General features: G+C 34.1%; 1 protein-coding gene across 2 annotated transcripts in view; it reads right to left on the reverse strand.

Annotated features, from left to right (window-relative positions):
• The window catches only part of LOC150085380 (solute carrier family 2, facilitated glucose transporter member 1-like), a 189,158-nt gene that overhangs the window by 9,549 nt on the left and 162,324 nt on the right, over positions 1–17,285 (reverse strand). For both annotated transcript variants that reach the window (XM_090374016.1, XM_090374015.1), the window contains exons 8-10: positions 11,947–12,159; positions 4,288–4,363; positions 1,644–1,771 (exon numbers count right to left, since the gene is read on the reverse strand). In XM_090374016.1, the coding sequence (XP_090230142.1) occupies positions 1,644–1,771; positions 4,288–4,363; positions 11,947–12,159 (417 nt within the window). The remainder of the gene's footprint in view (positions 1–1,643; positions 1,772–4,287; positions 4,364–11,946; positions 12,160–17,285) is intronic.

The raw sequence follows: 17,285 nt of genomic DNA on the forward strand, positions 1-17,285 counted from the left end.
TGGCAGTAATCAAGATATATTACTGCAACAAGATCTAAAAAAATTAGGCAAATGGGCTGAGAAATGGCAGTTGAAGTTTAACATTGACAAATGCAAAGTACTGTATATGGGAAGTAGTAATCCCAGATTAACATACCAACCGTGTGGTTCTACACTCAGAATAGTGGAAAATGAAAAAGACCAAGGGAGTAATTGTGCAATCAGATATGAAATATTCTGGGCAGTGCAGACAGGCAGCTAGGACAGTTTGTGGGGTTTTGTCAAAGATATACAGAAATTTTGCTAGCAGGGATAAGGAGGTGATTATCCCATTGTACAGTATACGGCAATGGATAGGCTGCATCTTGAATACTGCATACAAGTCTTGAGACCTCATTTTAGGAATGATGTAGATGTGCTAGAACGGACACAGAGAAGGGCAACAAGATTGATGAGTGGTACAAAAGGATTTTCATACCAGGGAAAGGCTTCAGTTCTGCAAATTGCAGCATTTGGAGACTAGGAACCTGCAAGGAGATCTGACTAAGGTATTTAAGGCACTTTGAATGGATTGAGTAAGCTCAGTGTGGATTCTTCCTCAGAATACATATGAGGAGGCATAAATTCAAATTGAGGAAGAATGGTTTTAGGATAGATGTGCTGAAGCTTGACTTAATCCAACAGGTAGTTGATTGTTTGAACAAACTTCCATCTGCTGTTGTGAATGTTGGTAGCTTGAATAAATTCAAGGAAGAACTAGACAAACTGCTGGAGGGGATAGACAGGTGATGTTTTCAGTTTATTTTTTTATCTAATACTATATAAGCTTGCTTTGTTTCCATCACTTGTCACTACTAATACTAACACTAAATACAATCATATCACAGCATGATGTTGACTGATTTCAAAAATTTTGCCCCTTCAGGAAATTACAGCAAAGTTTCCTAAGGTCATATTTGCACACACACACAAGTGTCACTATCATGTTTCTCTCACTAATTTAAGGCTTATAATATGATGCTCAATAAAGTTTTGCAAAATAAGAGAAGATATAACTGCTGTAGTAGTAACATTGCTTTGTGAGATAAGACCTTTCTACAGTAGTTGGTGATCTGTACTACCAGCGGGGCTGTTTAGTATTTAGTTTCAGATATCTGGATTCTGGTGTTGCTAGATTTATGATATTTAATATATTCATAATGAATTTTGACAAAAATTGAGATACCAGTCACAATGAAAGCCATACTAGTTTTTAGCAACAAAAAACAAGAAGCAAACAAAGCAAATGTTTGATGCTTCTAGCAATTTGTTTTTTTAATCCTGAAATAGCTAGTGGAGAAAAAACTGCTTTGTTTTATTACGAGACCAGTCTATTTCCTCTATGTGTGTCATACTTTATTTCAATGCCTTACTTTACTGAGTGGAGAAAAGAAAATGACTGTACTTGTTATGATAGCTTGTCATGGATGATAAATTTTAAATAATGAATCTGATATAAAAATAAGCAAGAACTTTCAGGCCACATAATGCTCTTTCAACGTAGTTCAGACAATTTACAATTATAATTTCTTTATTTTTTAAAAGCATTTTAATGAATCCTATTAAAGATTACAGAAACAACATCAAACAACATACATATTTCCATTATTTGTTCATAAACTTACAGTGAGAGGTAAGAAAGCAAGGCTAACAGCAAAATTTGCACTCCAGTTGACTGCTACTGCTATACTTGAAGCAATAGGTCGAGCACCTTGGCCAAACAATTCTGTTACTAGAAACCATGGAATGGAACCTGCAAGTAAAAAGCAATAAATATATAAAGTATATATTTATTTCCTTTAAAATTACAAAACTGCGGGATTCTGTAGCCAGAATAAAAAAAAAAAAAAAAAAAAAAAATGACACTACTGTAGCAAGCCTGTATACAGGATTCAGCTGTACTATACATTGATAAAAATGCTATGTGATGCTTGATCATGACATTACTTCCATAACTGCTTTAGCAACAGTAGTACCCAACCGTTTGACTAACTGACTGATGATAATGACAATTTTCCTATGCCTCTAGGCAGTGAGAAAAGTCAAGCATTTAAGTAGATACAAGGAAAGGTTTTATTGACGTTTGTGTATGTATGCAGGTTTGCTCTCTGGAGTACAAGTCAAATTTTTCCTATGCCTTAACATTAATTGTGTGTTAATTTTTTAAGAAACAATTTCTTGCATCAATCATTTTCAGAAATTTAAAAAGAGAGGGGCGGGATTTGCCCTACTAAGGGAAGGTTGCATCCCATTACACAAGAGAATTCTATGTGTGCAAAACAGTAATTAATCTAATTATCCATAATAAAAAAATTCTCTTATCTGCTGTAATGCTCCATTGGCATGGTCTGGGTCAACAGTCTTCTTAACATTAAGCAGATGTGTAAAACTGCTTCATGATTATGAAGCAGTTTACAGAAAAGATATACATCTGCTAATCTCAAAAAAAAATTCTACCCACTAGTTATCATGCTATGCCAATGAGTAAACAGACAGATAGAGAGGGGGGGGGAAGTATCACAAGAAAATATACTTTAAAATTCTGCTTATTTCTTCTCATTTGGAGATCCAGCCTAACACCAAAACTAATATCTCATTTCAAATACACAGGGGCAGGCTGTCCTGAGGGTGCAAGGGATGCATTGCACCCAGGCACCTGAAAACCTGAAACTTATACATGTATGAAAAAAATTTTAAAGGGGGTGTGCCAAATTGCGATTCGCACCCAGACACCACATTCCCTAGGAACTCCCCTGGAAATACATGTGATCTTTTCAGCTACAATTCCATTTCAAGTAAGTATAAGCTGAAAGTTGAAATGTATGCATGCCTACCAACTTTTAAAAATCAGAATCTGTAAAACATTTTTATGCTTTTTTTCACAATGGCATTCTTCTTCCAAATTAATGATAAAAATAACAATAATAATCAGTCATATCGTGCAATGGGAAAATCTAACATACTATATATATACACACACACACACACACTGTCTAGCCACTTTATTAGGACCATAAGTTAACAGTATGATGGAATGCCACTGGCCCAAATCATTGCCCCAGTACATATCATCGGGTCAACAAGGTGTTAAAAAGTGACGAGGAATACTGGGACTCCTATAATAAAACAATGCTCAGTTAATGGAATAGTCGGAAGATGAACACCCCTTTAAGGTTAATCCCACAGGTGCTCAAATAGGATTGAGATCTTGGGTTAGTCACATTAGACATCAGATGCTTCATAGTACTCTCCCATGAGATCAAGAGACCAAGGCTATGCAACGATAACATATTCTCCCATGCCATTATACCTCCTACATCAATCTTTATTGTTACAGGATGGTTGCAATGCCTTATGTAGTTTCTTCCATATGTGAATGGTTCAATTAGTGCTGAAAAACATAAATCTGGACTCACTGGACCATATGATTATCCTTTAGTCTATCTTTTGAATCTGGCACCAATGCATTTGTATTTTCCAGTTGATGTCAAAAATATCAACTAAAAAATTTAAGGTCTTCTACTCCCATAGCGCATTCTTTGTAAGATTCTTTGCATCATTCAGGAACAATGTAGAAGTTAACTGTTCCATCATTTGGTGATGATTACACTTGGTAATCTGCTCCATCAACTTATATTTTTGGCCACAGCTGCTTTCCAGACATTTTTCAATTGTTAGACTTGAGTGACATTAGTCCTTGAACACTCTAGAAGAGCAGCTGTCTCTCCTGCTGTAGCACCAGCTAAATGCATCTAACAGTTATACCTCTTTGGAAAGCCGCAAGGTTCTGTCCGTTCCCCATTATTCAAGAACTGATTTCAGCACACATGGCTTTATAGCTCATTCCTGCATATTTTACACACCATGTGACTTGCTCAATTTACATATTTTTATATATTTCTAAACCTCCATGGTCTTAATAATAATTATGAAACGAGATAAACTATATTTAAAACAATTTTATTCATTTATATGTTCTAAAAATATTTTAATTTTCATTTGTTTTGTTATATAGTATGTGCTTTGAAAATTGTTCTGAGGCTTCTTTTTTTCATTGGGGAGGCAGGGCCATAGGGGCCCTACAAAAATATATAGCATTAACATATGCATAAAGGCCAAAATAGTTAAGTAATATCACTTACAAAAATATGCAGTGAAATTAAAAAACAAATCTTTATTAAACCCAAGATAATCTAAATTACATTAAAAGACATATATAACAGTGTCTTTTTTAATAATATACTTGGAAATATTTTTAAATATACTAACCTGGACCTGTTGCAAACATGACAACAAAGCCAATTACACAAACAATACTGAGATAAGACAACCAAGCAGCTTGTTTCTGCAAAACACAAAAAAAAAAAAAATAAATAAATAAATAAGAATGGTGCTTTTTTTAATCAATATTTAACTGGCAAAAACTTTTCAGATTATAGATAAAATTATTATTATTGTAAAAAATTGTTAAAAACTTATTATATATTATATGACAGGCTGTCAGATCAGGTCATGGAGTTTTATTAATGATATATAGGAATTTTGCTAGCAGAGACAAGGAGGTGATTATCCCTTTGTATAAGGTAATGGTTAGGCCATATCTTGAGTACTGACAGGTCTGGAAGTTTCATTTTAGGAAAGATGTAGAGTTGCTAGAACGAGTACAAAGAAGAGCAACAAGATTGGTGGAAGGCTTAAGTTCTGAAAGTCGCAGCATCTGGAGACTAGGTACCTGCGAGGTGATCTGATTGAGATGTATAAGGCCTTGAATGGTTTGAGCAGGCTCAATGCTGATGGGATACTACTACTACCACTTGCTCAGACTAAGAACCTGAGGGGCATAGATTCAAATTGAGGAAAGACAGTTGTAGAATAGATGGGTGGAAGTTTGCTTTTAGCCAGCGGGTAGTTGATTGCTGTAACAGACTTCCATCTGTTGTTGTGGAAGTTGATAGATTAAATAAATTTAAGGCTGAACTAGACAAACATTTGGAGTGACTGGATGGGTGAAATGGGAAGGGTTTTTTTTTTTTTTTTTGGCTGAGGTTCTATAAGCTTGCTTTCTTGCATCATATGCCTCAACTAATGCTAATTCTAATATACAAACTTGGTAGTAAAAAAATTTTTAGCAACTTTTAGCTTAAAAACTGTTTACCTTTCTTACCCAGTAACTAATTAACTTAATAAATTTTAAAAAAATTTTAAATGTAATGGATTTCACATCAATTTAGTTTTGAAATAGTGCCTTGCATTTTTGTAATGTTTAAATTAAGAAAAATAAATCGAAACAAAAAATTGAAAGAAAAAAAAAAATTCGTTCAGAGCTGGCTCAAATTTCCCTAGGATGAGTATATTTTAAGTGGGACATGAGCTGTTATAATCTGTGCACAAAAATTATTTAGATCTCATAATTCGATAAGCAACTTACTTTTGACTGTTAGAACAATTTTACAACATGACCTGTACCTTATACCAAACTGCTAGGTATTATTTCTAGGAAATAAATAATATAATAGGAAATAAATGTAAAAATATCATAGTACCTTTTTTAAACATAAATAAAAGTAGATTTCTAATTTAGAATCAGTGCCGGAATAAGGTATTTTCACGCACCAGATTTTCCGGCTCCCTTTACTATACATATAGATAGTTTTGCCTCATTGTTCTTCTGTTTTTGGCAAGTTTTAAAGAATGGCACCCCGGGCAAGGGCCCTGCTAGCCCATACCTTAATCTGGCACTGTTTAGAATCACCACTCAGAACAATATCAATTTGTATTTTGTATAAGGCCTGATTATTTTATGTTTTTTTTTTTTTTCTCCAGATTGTGGGTTAAAGGAAATAAAAAGCTATCAAAGACATTTCAGTACAGCCTAGCAAAATAGTTCAATCCAGTATAAAAATTAACCCAAAACTCTGGACGGTTTAACTTGAAAGGTATAAATAACATTAAGTGAAATATTTATAATTAAAAGAAAAAACTTCAGTAAGTTTTAGCAGTTTCCCAGCTAGGAATAATGAAACTTTATCATCAGTAACTCTAAACACAGTACATCTTAGAAAATTTTATATATTCAATAAAAAAATAATACTGTGGTATTTTCATGTGGTACTAATATAAAATTTTTACACAAAACTACTAGAATTTAATCATATGGAACTTTTAGCTGTTGTACAAAATATTTTTGTCAACGTGTAATATGTTCTGCTAGGAGAGCATTACCATTTTATTTGTTACTTGGTAAAGAGAAATGTACTTAAAAAAATTAATTAATATATTAATCAAAAAGGATACAAGACTTAAAGGTCTGAAAATATTGTGAACAACCATTTCAAGAAATGGTTGTTCACAATATTTTCAGGTCTGTTTCGGCAGAATGGATATTGCACTACCTTGAATAAGCAATGCTTTGCCAGTAGAGAAGACTGATGTTACTTATTCTCAGCAAATACCACCACCACCACCCAGGACCAACTCATTGAGAAGGCATTCACAATATGAGATGTAACAAAAATGGTACCATTTCACCTACTTTGGTGATTTACTACAAACTAAAACAATGTTATGCACTAACTTATTCGATTAGTGAATTTTTTCCATAGTCTGAGGCTTCCAGCCCTAAAACCTTTTTAATATAAACATTTTGATATAATGGAAGTGACATATTGCAATTGTTTTCATTGATATCCATAATTGGATAGTGTCGACCATGTGAAGCATTTACCATTAAGTTCTGATGGCTCTGAACAGTTCTGAATTACTTAGTGAATTGTTGCTGTGTCTTATTGTAATTCAGATTTCAACATACCTTAAAAGGTATGTTGAAATCTGAATTACAATAAGCTGAATTTATAACACAGTTGAACTTGGTTGTAATGAGCATCAAGGGACTGACAAAATTTCCTCATTATAACTGTTACTCACTATATCAGTGATAGCAGAGATGGGGAAACCCCTGGGGCATTAAACAATGAACACTATATCAGTGATGAGTTAAATCTACCTCCTATTTTTTAAAATTCTCAATAACTTGATAAAAAGATAGATTAAAAAAACAAAAGAAATGTTAAAGAAAAAAAATATAAGTACTGTATATACCTACATATTATTTGTATTAATATGCTTGTATAAACTACAATACACTCAATATTAAACACAATTTATTTGTCTGTCATTTTAAAACCATACACTTAATACTAAACATGATTTATTTCTCTGTAATTAAAAACAATACTATTTGATAATAAACACAATTTCAATTAGTCTTTATTTATGAATCTTAAAATTGATGTTTGTTTTAAAGATTTCACTTTGATATTTCTTAAGTTTCCCCTTAAAACACTCAACACATTAAAAGTCTCATTACCTGTCTCAGTTCCTTCAAAAAAAAATTGACTGATGTGTCCATTGCACCTTGTGCTTGTGAGATTGTAGGCACTGATTTTGATTCACTTTCAATTGTCATCATATTATTATCACAATCATAGTCTTTGTTCAGCACAGCATCTACAATATCACTCTCTGTAGGAAGACCACTAGTTAATAAGTTGTCATCGACTCGTAAAAATTCATTGATGTTATCTGTATTAAAACTTACATTGTTACGTAGCAACCAATCGGATAATGGCAAATTGTTTTCTTTGTTTCCATCTTCATCTACAATTGAAATTTCATTTGAATTTAATATCGATTTCTTGAAGGAATTCGATATGGTTCAAAGTAATGTTGTTCCATACATCATTCAATAAATGTATAGCATCTAATATTGATATAGACTTAGTAAGTTTCTGTTCTCTCTGACTGATCAAATGTAGAACTAGAAATCTTTTATAAAATCCTTTCAAACTCTTGATTACACCTATGTCCATTGGTTGTAAAACTGATGTTGCATTGGGAGGCAGAAACACTAGCTGTTGGACAAATTTTGAATCTGGGGAATGTGCAGGATAGTTTTCAACTAACAATAAAATATTTTTCTTCTTTTTGAATAGCTCCTTATTCCAATCATTTACCTTGTAAAATAATAAGAGAAGTTTACCTCAGTATAATACGTAGAAAGCTTCTGTATGATACTCTCCAGCAATTAAACGAAAAAATCAAAAATCTTACATAACAGTAAAAAATAATTAAAAATCAAATAAACACATTAAAAATCAATCTAACACAATTAAAAATTAAATAGATTAATTTAAAGCAATATAACCTTATAATTCTTATATTTCTTTTAATTAATCTGTTTAATTTTTAACTGTGTTATATTGATTTTTAATTGTGTTCAATTCATTTTTAATTATTTTTTACTGTTATGTAAGATTTTCGATTTTTTTCATTTTAATTGCTGGAGAGGGTCATATGGAAGTGTTCTATGTATTATATTCAGGTAAACTTCTCTTATTATTTTGCAAATATTGATATCAACGTAGAATGTATTGAGCATTACAGCTCTGGTTCATACTATCTAATCATTTATGTATTGCTGAAAAATATCCAGTCTTCAAAGCTTTCTTGTTTGCAGTGTAATCCACAGTAAGTTTTCATACGTTTTTGAAACACCGAGATTTTAATGATTTTCAGATAACAGATTTTTTTTTTTTTTTTTTTAATTACTGCCTGTCATATTTGCCCACAAGCACCGTCAAGCGAGCCTTTGATTTTATTTTACACCAACTCATTTTCCCCCTTGAATTTTAAATTATTGTCAGGTGTCAAATTATAAAAAAATCCTGTTTTGTTGTAGTAGTAATAGAGGCATGTGATGCAAGAAAGCAAGCGTATGAGCTTATGTAGCATCAGCCAAAAAAAAAAAAAAAAAACAATTTCACACAACCATTCCCTCTAAACGTTTGTCCAGTTCCTCTTTGAATTTATTTATGCTATCAACTTCCACAACGGCATATGGAAGTTTCTTCTAGCAATTAACCACCTGCTGATTAAATGCAAATTTCCACACATCTATCCTACAACTGCCTTTCCTCAATTTCAATTTGTGCCACCTCAGGTTCATAATTTGAGCTAGCGGAAGAATCCCATCAGAATTCAGTGAGTTCAACTCATTCAAGGCCTTATACACCTCAAGCAGACCACCTCGCAGGTACCTAGTATCCAGCCACTGCAAGTTGCAAAACTTAAGCCTTTCTTGGTAAGAGAACCCCTATGTTCCCTTCACCAATCTTGTTGTCCTTCTCTGAACACACTCAAGCAACTCTACATCCTTCCTAAAATGAGGCCTCCAGACCCATATGCAGTGCTCAAGGCCTGACCATTGTGTTATACAAAGGGACAACCACCTCATTTTCTTTGCTAGCAAAATTCCTGTATATCGTTGACAATACCCCATGATCTGCTCTAACAGCCTGTCTGTATTGCTCAGAAAACTTCATATCTGACTGCACAATCGCTCCCAGGTCTTTTTCATTTTCTATCACCCTACCTGTAGTACCACACAGTTGGTAAGTTCCTCTGGGGTTACTTCTACCCATATGCAGTACTTTGCATTTGTCAATGTTAAACTTCAGTTGCCACTTCTCAGCCCATCTGCCCAAATTTTCTAGATCCTGTTTCAGTAGTACACTGTTATACATGTCTTTGTCATTGAAATCTTTCCTGATTTCTGCCCAAACACGGTCAATCCATTCATTTGCCATTATTGGATCTGCAGATCGAGATTCTCCACTAATTTTTGCATAAATGATGTTATGTCAGTTTTTAAATCGATTCAGCCAACTGTTGTTACACACAAAATCATCACATCCAAATTGTTTAGCAAATTTTTCCACTTGAGCCTTCAAGATCGGACTGTCTATTGAAAATCCAGCACTTCTTTGTGTGGTGAACCATTGAAGAAATGCTTCATCAATGTTTGTAACGTCGCACTTTCTAATTTTTTTTTTCTTTTTCTGTTATGTTCTTTTTCAGTGCCGATAAGTAAACATCTTTATTCTTCCACAATGTCTACTGTTGAAGAGGACAAAGTAAAATTTTTGCCACTTCAACATTTTTTGCACCACGTTCTAATTCACAAATAATTTCGACTTTTTCGCAAATCGAGAGACACTTTCTTTTGTTAGTAGACATGTTTCTGAAGGAAGGGTTTGTTTCTAACTGATTTTACTTTAAAATGATAAAGTGATCTGCACACAAAGTTCTTAGAAGCCCGAAATGCATACAACATTCTTAGAAATCCCAAATTGCATACAGAGAAGTCCCGTTTCCAAATTCTTAGATGTCCTGAAATAAATTTATGGTTCAGTGAATACAAGACTGTCTGTAAATAGGGTAATGCAACAAGCAGAATACCAATGCACTATTGTATAGCCCCATCAGGACAAGGTCATAAACCGGCCGCTAATCCAATGCAGGTGGTCATAAAGCTAAGTCGCCCTTTTCATTTTCGTCTATTCCAAGAATTGGGTGCTTTCGACTACCCAAGCAATCAAGAATGTTTGCATAGTTACCAAAATTTGTTTGGTATATCCGTGTAGTACACCCATTATAACAGTGAGCGATTGTATGAGAATATGGGTAAATTAAAATCATCAGATCATACATGTAAATCAAAATAATGAGATCATGGCTGCTCGCTAAAGCCACGATCTCATTATTTCCATGCTCGTTATAACCAAGTTCGGCTGTACTTTTTACCACTAGTATTTTTGGTATTTCTTTAAAAAGAATAACCATATTTTTGCCTATCTACCATATTGGCCCTAATTATTTGTCCCTTCTTTGCAGTTTTATTTTAATGCTACAAATATTAATTATACTGATTATGATATACTCAATATGATTATACTGATTATGAGTATAATAATTATTAATTATACTGATCTGATTACACTAATTATATTATATTTTTATAATTTGAAGGGTTATAATTGGAAGGACAAATGAACAGAATGTTAAGCAATCAGAAATCCTCAGTTTAAAAATGTTTCCCATTGGCAGAGTAAACTATTTATAAATTCTGAAATAGTACTTAAATATGATCTTTAACTTATGTATGTGCATCTTTTCATTTTTATTTACGTAGTTAATATTTCATATGCTTAGGTCATTTTCCCTTCTAAGAGGTTTTCCCTTGTAAGAAGTCTTAAACCTCCACTCCCTTGGAAATCTTCTTAATAGGGTTCTACTGTATTTGGTGAAAAGTCCAGAAATCTTTTCCTATAATCATCTTTGAGATCAAATATAAAGATTTTTTAATTTTGCAATAGGTCCTGACAATGAAAATATGGGACTTCCTATTTAACAGTTATAACTACTTTCCTCAAAACAATAACTACTTTCCTCAATACATTTATGTTATTATGAGTTATGTTTATAGTATGTGTAACATACTGATGAGAAAAATTCATTGTGTAAATATTTACAAATGGTACTGGTATTCATATTATAATAATAATAGAAATTTGTAAATGTTGAAATGTGAAAACTAGCCTGCATGACCAATTAGGTTACATGATAATTAAAAAATATATAAAAATAGTGATGTGACTACAAAGATGATATTTCAGAACTTCACTGAATGTACAAAGGAGGATAAAAAATTGAATTGAAAATATTCATATGCAACAGAATTATAAGCTTTTAAAATGGGGGTTTCATTTATTCCTAACAATTACTCATAAAATGAAGTTTACCATCTGATAAGGAGTTAAACAATAAACCTATACACACTATGAATGTACATGTTGATGATGTAAACTGACATAAAGAATATGTAAAGCATTTTTCTATAGCTCTAAAAATTAAGAAGTGATTTATAAGGTATTGTATATAATTATTCTTTTTATTTATTGGTATAAATAATTATTGAATTTTTTTTTATCAACTTATGTGCTAATTTGCTGTTTAGTTTCAAAATAACAGGGACATTTTTTAAGTAAGATGCTCTGTACATCGTAACACAGCATTTTATTTTTGACTTACCTGTAATGCTAAGCATATAGTAAGAAAAACAGTAATAATCATCATGCCAGCAAGACCAGTTAAATGGAGTGTACGGCGTCCAGCTCTTTCAACTAACACCAAGGATATAATAGTCATTAATACATTTATTGCCCCCATCCCTAGTGTAGCATACATAGAAATTTGTTCTGTAAGGCCAGCATTCTGGAAAATATCTGTGGAAAAGAAGATTGCCTGTGAAAATAATAATAAAATGAAGTTAGTGGAAATTGGTTTAAATAGACAATCCAGTCTAAAAATGTATGTCTCATTTCAAGTTTAACCAAAGAAAATAGTTATTTTAATGAAAATAAAGCAAATTCCTTATTACTGACAGAACTCATATATAACTTGTTATATAATTATGGGAAAATTTACTGCATAAACCTCCCTACAACAGATCCCCTTTTTATTACTTTTTTTCTCTATGTATTTCTATCTTGTAAACTCATTTGATTATATATGGCTGTTTTGCAGTATAAACAGAAAATTTATTTTTAATTTTTTAGGTGAAAGAGATTTCCAAATTCCTTTAATATTTATATATACAACATCCCACTTTCTTTATATGCATCAAGCAGTTTGTGAACTCTACCTTTGTATGTGGGAAGCCTGTGGTTACCCAAAAAGTTTCTACAAAGCCATTTGAAAGTCTGCCATACTCTTAGTTCTAATACAATAAAGCATCTTTCAAGGCAGAAGCTCTCTGATATGAAGACCCACAAAGATTCCCTCTTTCACTTTTGTGGCATTGATCTTTGGAAATTTCTCACTTTAAAGAAATTAAATCCTCCCGAATTCAGCTTACTCATCACTTTTCCTTGGAGAGTCAGAAGGAAAATCTTCACTGGATCCACCAATGGAACATCTTCACACTACTCATTCCTGGCTCATAAGTGCTTATGAGCCAGGAATGAGTAGTGTGAAGATGTTCATCAGTAGTGTCTTCATGTTATAGTGTGTTTCCTTTATATAAAAATAATAGGAAACAGGGATGATTCAAAGTTCCTGTTAAGCAAGAAAACAACTTTCAAACTCCACTATGAGGAATCATTGAAGAGGTGCCATTCAGATGTAATGTATACATATCATGGTAGTAGCACAGCAGCCGACCGGGCTAGCCGAGTGGGTAAAGTACCTGCACGGCAACCCAAAGGTCGCGGGTTCGATTCCCGCCTCGGGCTTGGATCAAAGTACTGCAAAAACCTTGGGAGGTGCAATATGGCCACAGAAGCCGATGCGCCAACAACTACTAAAAAAAAAAAAAAAAAAAAGTAGCACAGCAGACCACTTACTGTAAAGAATATCAACAAAACTTGGTTTTTGTTTCAACAGGCTTTGGAATTCTGCTTAAACAAGTGTTTCTACTTTAGTCTGGAACAAGATGTTTGGCTCTACTTTTGAAGACAGCTAGATCTCTAATGAGGTCATTCAACTCATCTTGGATAAAAGACTCCTGCTCTGATGTCTTTCATCAAGTGTGTACTCAGATTGGCTGGAGTTCTCAAGTCTCTGCCAATCATGCCTTCATCTCATTCCATTTTGTTATATAAAGAATTTACTCCATGCTGTGGAATACCAGAACTGGCAAGCTGTAATCTTGAGGGATTAGTCTCATCACTGAATTCAGATTCAGATAAACAATATTGTGCTTATTCTTCATTGAGAATTCAGTTACATTCACATTACAAAAGTAATAATAGTCCCTAACAATCATGGTCTTTCGGTTCCCTCCATATCATTTCCCTTACCCTTGACAGCAGCTGCAGTGTATCTTTAAGTAACTCCCACATCAATACACCGTGATCACTGCCACCTGGTCATTCCTTTATCTGAAAGTTCTTAATGCACAAAAAGTCACTGTTGATAAACAGATCAATGGTATCATTTCCTCTCATTACCTCTCTAACATGTTAGCGTACAAAACACTCATCCAGTAAATTCAAAAAAAATTCTGCTATTGTGTGAGTGACCAATCCACAAGTTACAGTTAAAAATTGGAGAGTTAAAATTCTCCATTATAAGACATTTTGTTTTACTGGCCCACTGATTTTTCTCTGTTTAGTTGTTCATTATACTCATCACAGTCATTTGGCCTATAACATACTCCTAAACTCATTGTTTTCCCCAATGCTTATGTCACACCAATGAAGACTAAAAAATTTTTCCATTCATAGACAGGAATCAAATATAGACATCTCCAAACAAGTGTCAGGCAGCAATGTATTGTGCTAATTAAGCCGCTACCATGGAGGACTAAACAGTTAAGGACAAACAATTTATTTATATATAAAAGACCAATTCTAAGCTTAACCAGTGAGTTTTTCAATACTTATCATTTGGGAAGAGATACAGAAAAAAGTGGTATGGTGTTATATAGTGCATTGGAGAGCAAAATTCTTATTTATCACAATATCATACTTCAATCAGTAAATTTTACTAAAAGTCACAGTATAACTAAATAATTAGGGACAAGTACTCTACGTGGCGAAGAAAAAAAGAGATCTAGGAGTTACTGAATTCCAAGATCAATGACAGACAGGAATTTTGGAACAAGGAGGAACCTGGAAATGATTATCCCATTGTATAGTGCAATGGCTAGGCCACATTATTATTATTATTAGCTATATGGTACAAAGAAGCCTGAGGCTTATGCTGCACCAGCCAAAAAAAAAAAAAAAAAAAAAATTCCCGAGTTACCCCCCTGTGAGAGAGAGAGAGGAGTAAATCTTGAATACTGCATCATTTTAAGAACCTCTTGGAAGGTGCAGAGAAGAGCAACGAAATTAGTCAGGGATACAAAAGGGTACTCTTAGCATTAGTTAAGGCATATTATGCAAGAAAACAAGCTTATACAGCATCAACCAAAAAAAAAAAAAAAAAAAACCTTCCCATTTCACCCATCTGGTCACTACAAATGTTTGTCTATTTCAGCCTTAAATTTATTTAATCTATCAACTTCCACAACAACAGATGGAAGTCTGTTCCCGCAATCAACTACCTGCTGGCTAAAGGCAAACTTCTGCCCATCTATTCTACAACTGTCTTTCCTCAATTTGAATCTATGTCCCCTCAGGTTCTTAATCTGAGCAAGTGGAAGTATCCCATCAGCATTAACCCTGCTCAAACCATTCAAGGCCTTGTACACCTGCATCAGATCACCTCGCAAGTGCCTAGTCTCCAAATGCTGCAACTTTCAGAACTTAAGCCGTTCTTCATAAGTGCACCCCTTTGTTCCTCTCACCAATCTAGTTGCCCTTCTCGTACCCATTCTAGCAACACTAGATTCTTCCTAAAATGAGGCCTCCAGACCTGTATACAGTACTCAAGGTGTGGCCTGACCATTGCCTTATACAAAGAAATAGTCACCTCCTTGTGTCTGCTAGAAAAATTCCTATATATCATTGACAACACTCCATGAACTGCTCTGGCAGCCCATCTGCACTGCTCAGAGAACTTCATATCAGACTGCACAATTACCCGCAGGTCTTTTTCATTCTCCACCTCCCTGAGTGTAGTACCACACAAGTTAGTACATTTCTCTTGGGTTACTACTACCCATATGGAGTACTTTGCATTTGTTAATGTTAAACTTCAGTTGCCACTTCTCAGCCCATCTGCCTAGCTTTTCTAGATCCTGTTGCAATAGCATATTGTCTTTACTGTCATTAACAACCCTGCCAACCATTATATCATCTGAAAACTTGGACATTAAGCCTGATATACCTTCATCGATATCACTGATAAATACACAAAACAACAATGGGCCCAGCACCGAACTAACATTACAACCACTAATAACATTACTCCACGTAGAGCAGTGTCCATTTATTACCACTCTCTGCCACCTCCCACTCAACCATCCCTTTATCCATTGCAGTAACTTGCCTTAATGCCATACTGCTCCAATTTGTACAGCAATCTTCCATGTGGAACAGTATCAAAAGCTTTACTGAAATCCAAGTATACGATATCAAAATTATTTTTTGCATCCAGTTCCTTTGTGAACACATTGTAGTATCCAATCAAATTGGTCATATAAGATTTCCCCTTAACAAACCCATGCTGTGTCTGAACTATTACTGCTGTCTTGTCTAGGTGATCCTGTATCATCTCTTTAACTAGTGACTTTTATTTTCCCCGGAACAGAAGTTAAACTAACAGATCTATAATCATTTGTGTCACCATTTGAATCCCCTTTGTGAATTGGGGATACATTTGCACATCTCCAGTCCATGGGGACCTCCCCTGAATCTAAGGATGCTCTCAAAATTATGTCTTAAGGGTTTGCCATCTCACACTCAACCATCTCTTTATCCATTGCAGTAACTTGCCTTGCTGCCTACTTCATTATAACTGGATACATTCCATCTGCCCCAGGTGCCTTTTTTATGTTTAACTTCAACAATTTCTCCTCCACTTTGCTCTCAGTTATTACAAAATCACTTAGATCCTTGTTAGAGTTAGATAAACTTCTGGTATTCCCCTCCTTGAATAACTCCTCATGTGTGAATGTAGATACAAAATACTCATTCAGTTTATCAGCTACTTGAGCAGGATCATTAATAGTCATAACATACATGTTAAGTGGACCAATCTGATTCATCCCCTTGATTCTAGAGTTTACATAAGTAAAAAACTCTTTGCTGTTTTTCCTTGCATCCTTTGCCAAAGATTTCTCATAATCTGCCTTCGCCTGCCTAACCTCCTTTGTGACTTGATTACAGACTAGCTTATATCCGCTGTAGGCTTCTGTGTGCCTGATAATTTATATGCATCCCATGCATTTTTCTTCTCTGCCACGAGCCTCATTAATTCATCCGATATCCATTTAGCCCTGAACCTTGAACAGTATTTCTTGGTTGGTATGAAAAGCCTAGTAGCTTCCAAGATTAATTCCTTGAATATTTCCCATTTAGAATTTCCTGTTGGTAACATCATCAGTTGGTCCCACTGAATAGAATTTAAAAACTGCCTGAGACAACTGTAGTTTACGAAAACAAAAACCCTTTCCCATTACCCTTGATGGTAGTTACATCTTTACGTAAATCCTACATCAGTACACTCTGATCACTGTCACCTAGTCCTTTATCTGCAAATTCTTAATGCATGAATAATCACTGCTGATAATCTGATCAAGGGTATTACTCCCTCTGGTTGCCCCTCGAACATGTTTCTGTAGAAAACTATCCTCCAATAAATTTACAAAAGTCTTGCTAGCGTGCGAGTGACCAACCACAAGTTCCAGTCAATATCTGGAAAGTTAAAATCTCCCATTACAAGACATTCTGATTTACTGGCCCATTCTATTTCTCTGCACA

Source organism: Mastigoproctus giganteus, chromosome 5 (assembly GCF_048544385.1).
Source record: "Mastigoproctus giganteus isolate SK-2022 chromosome 5, ASM4854438v1, whole genome shotgun sequence".
NCBI classification, from domain to species: Eukaryota; Metazoa; Arthropoda; class Arachnida; order Uropygi; family Thelyphonidae; genus Mastigoproctus; species Mastigoproctus giganteus.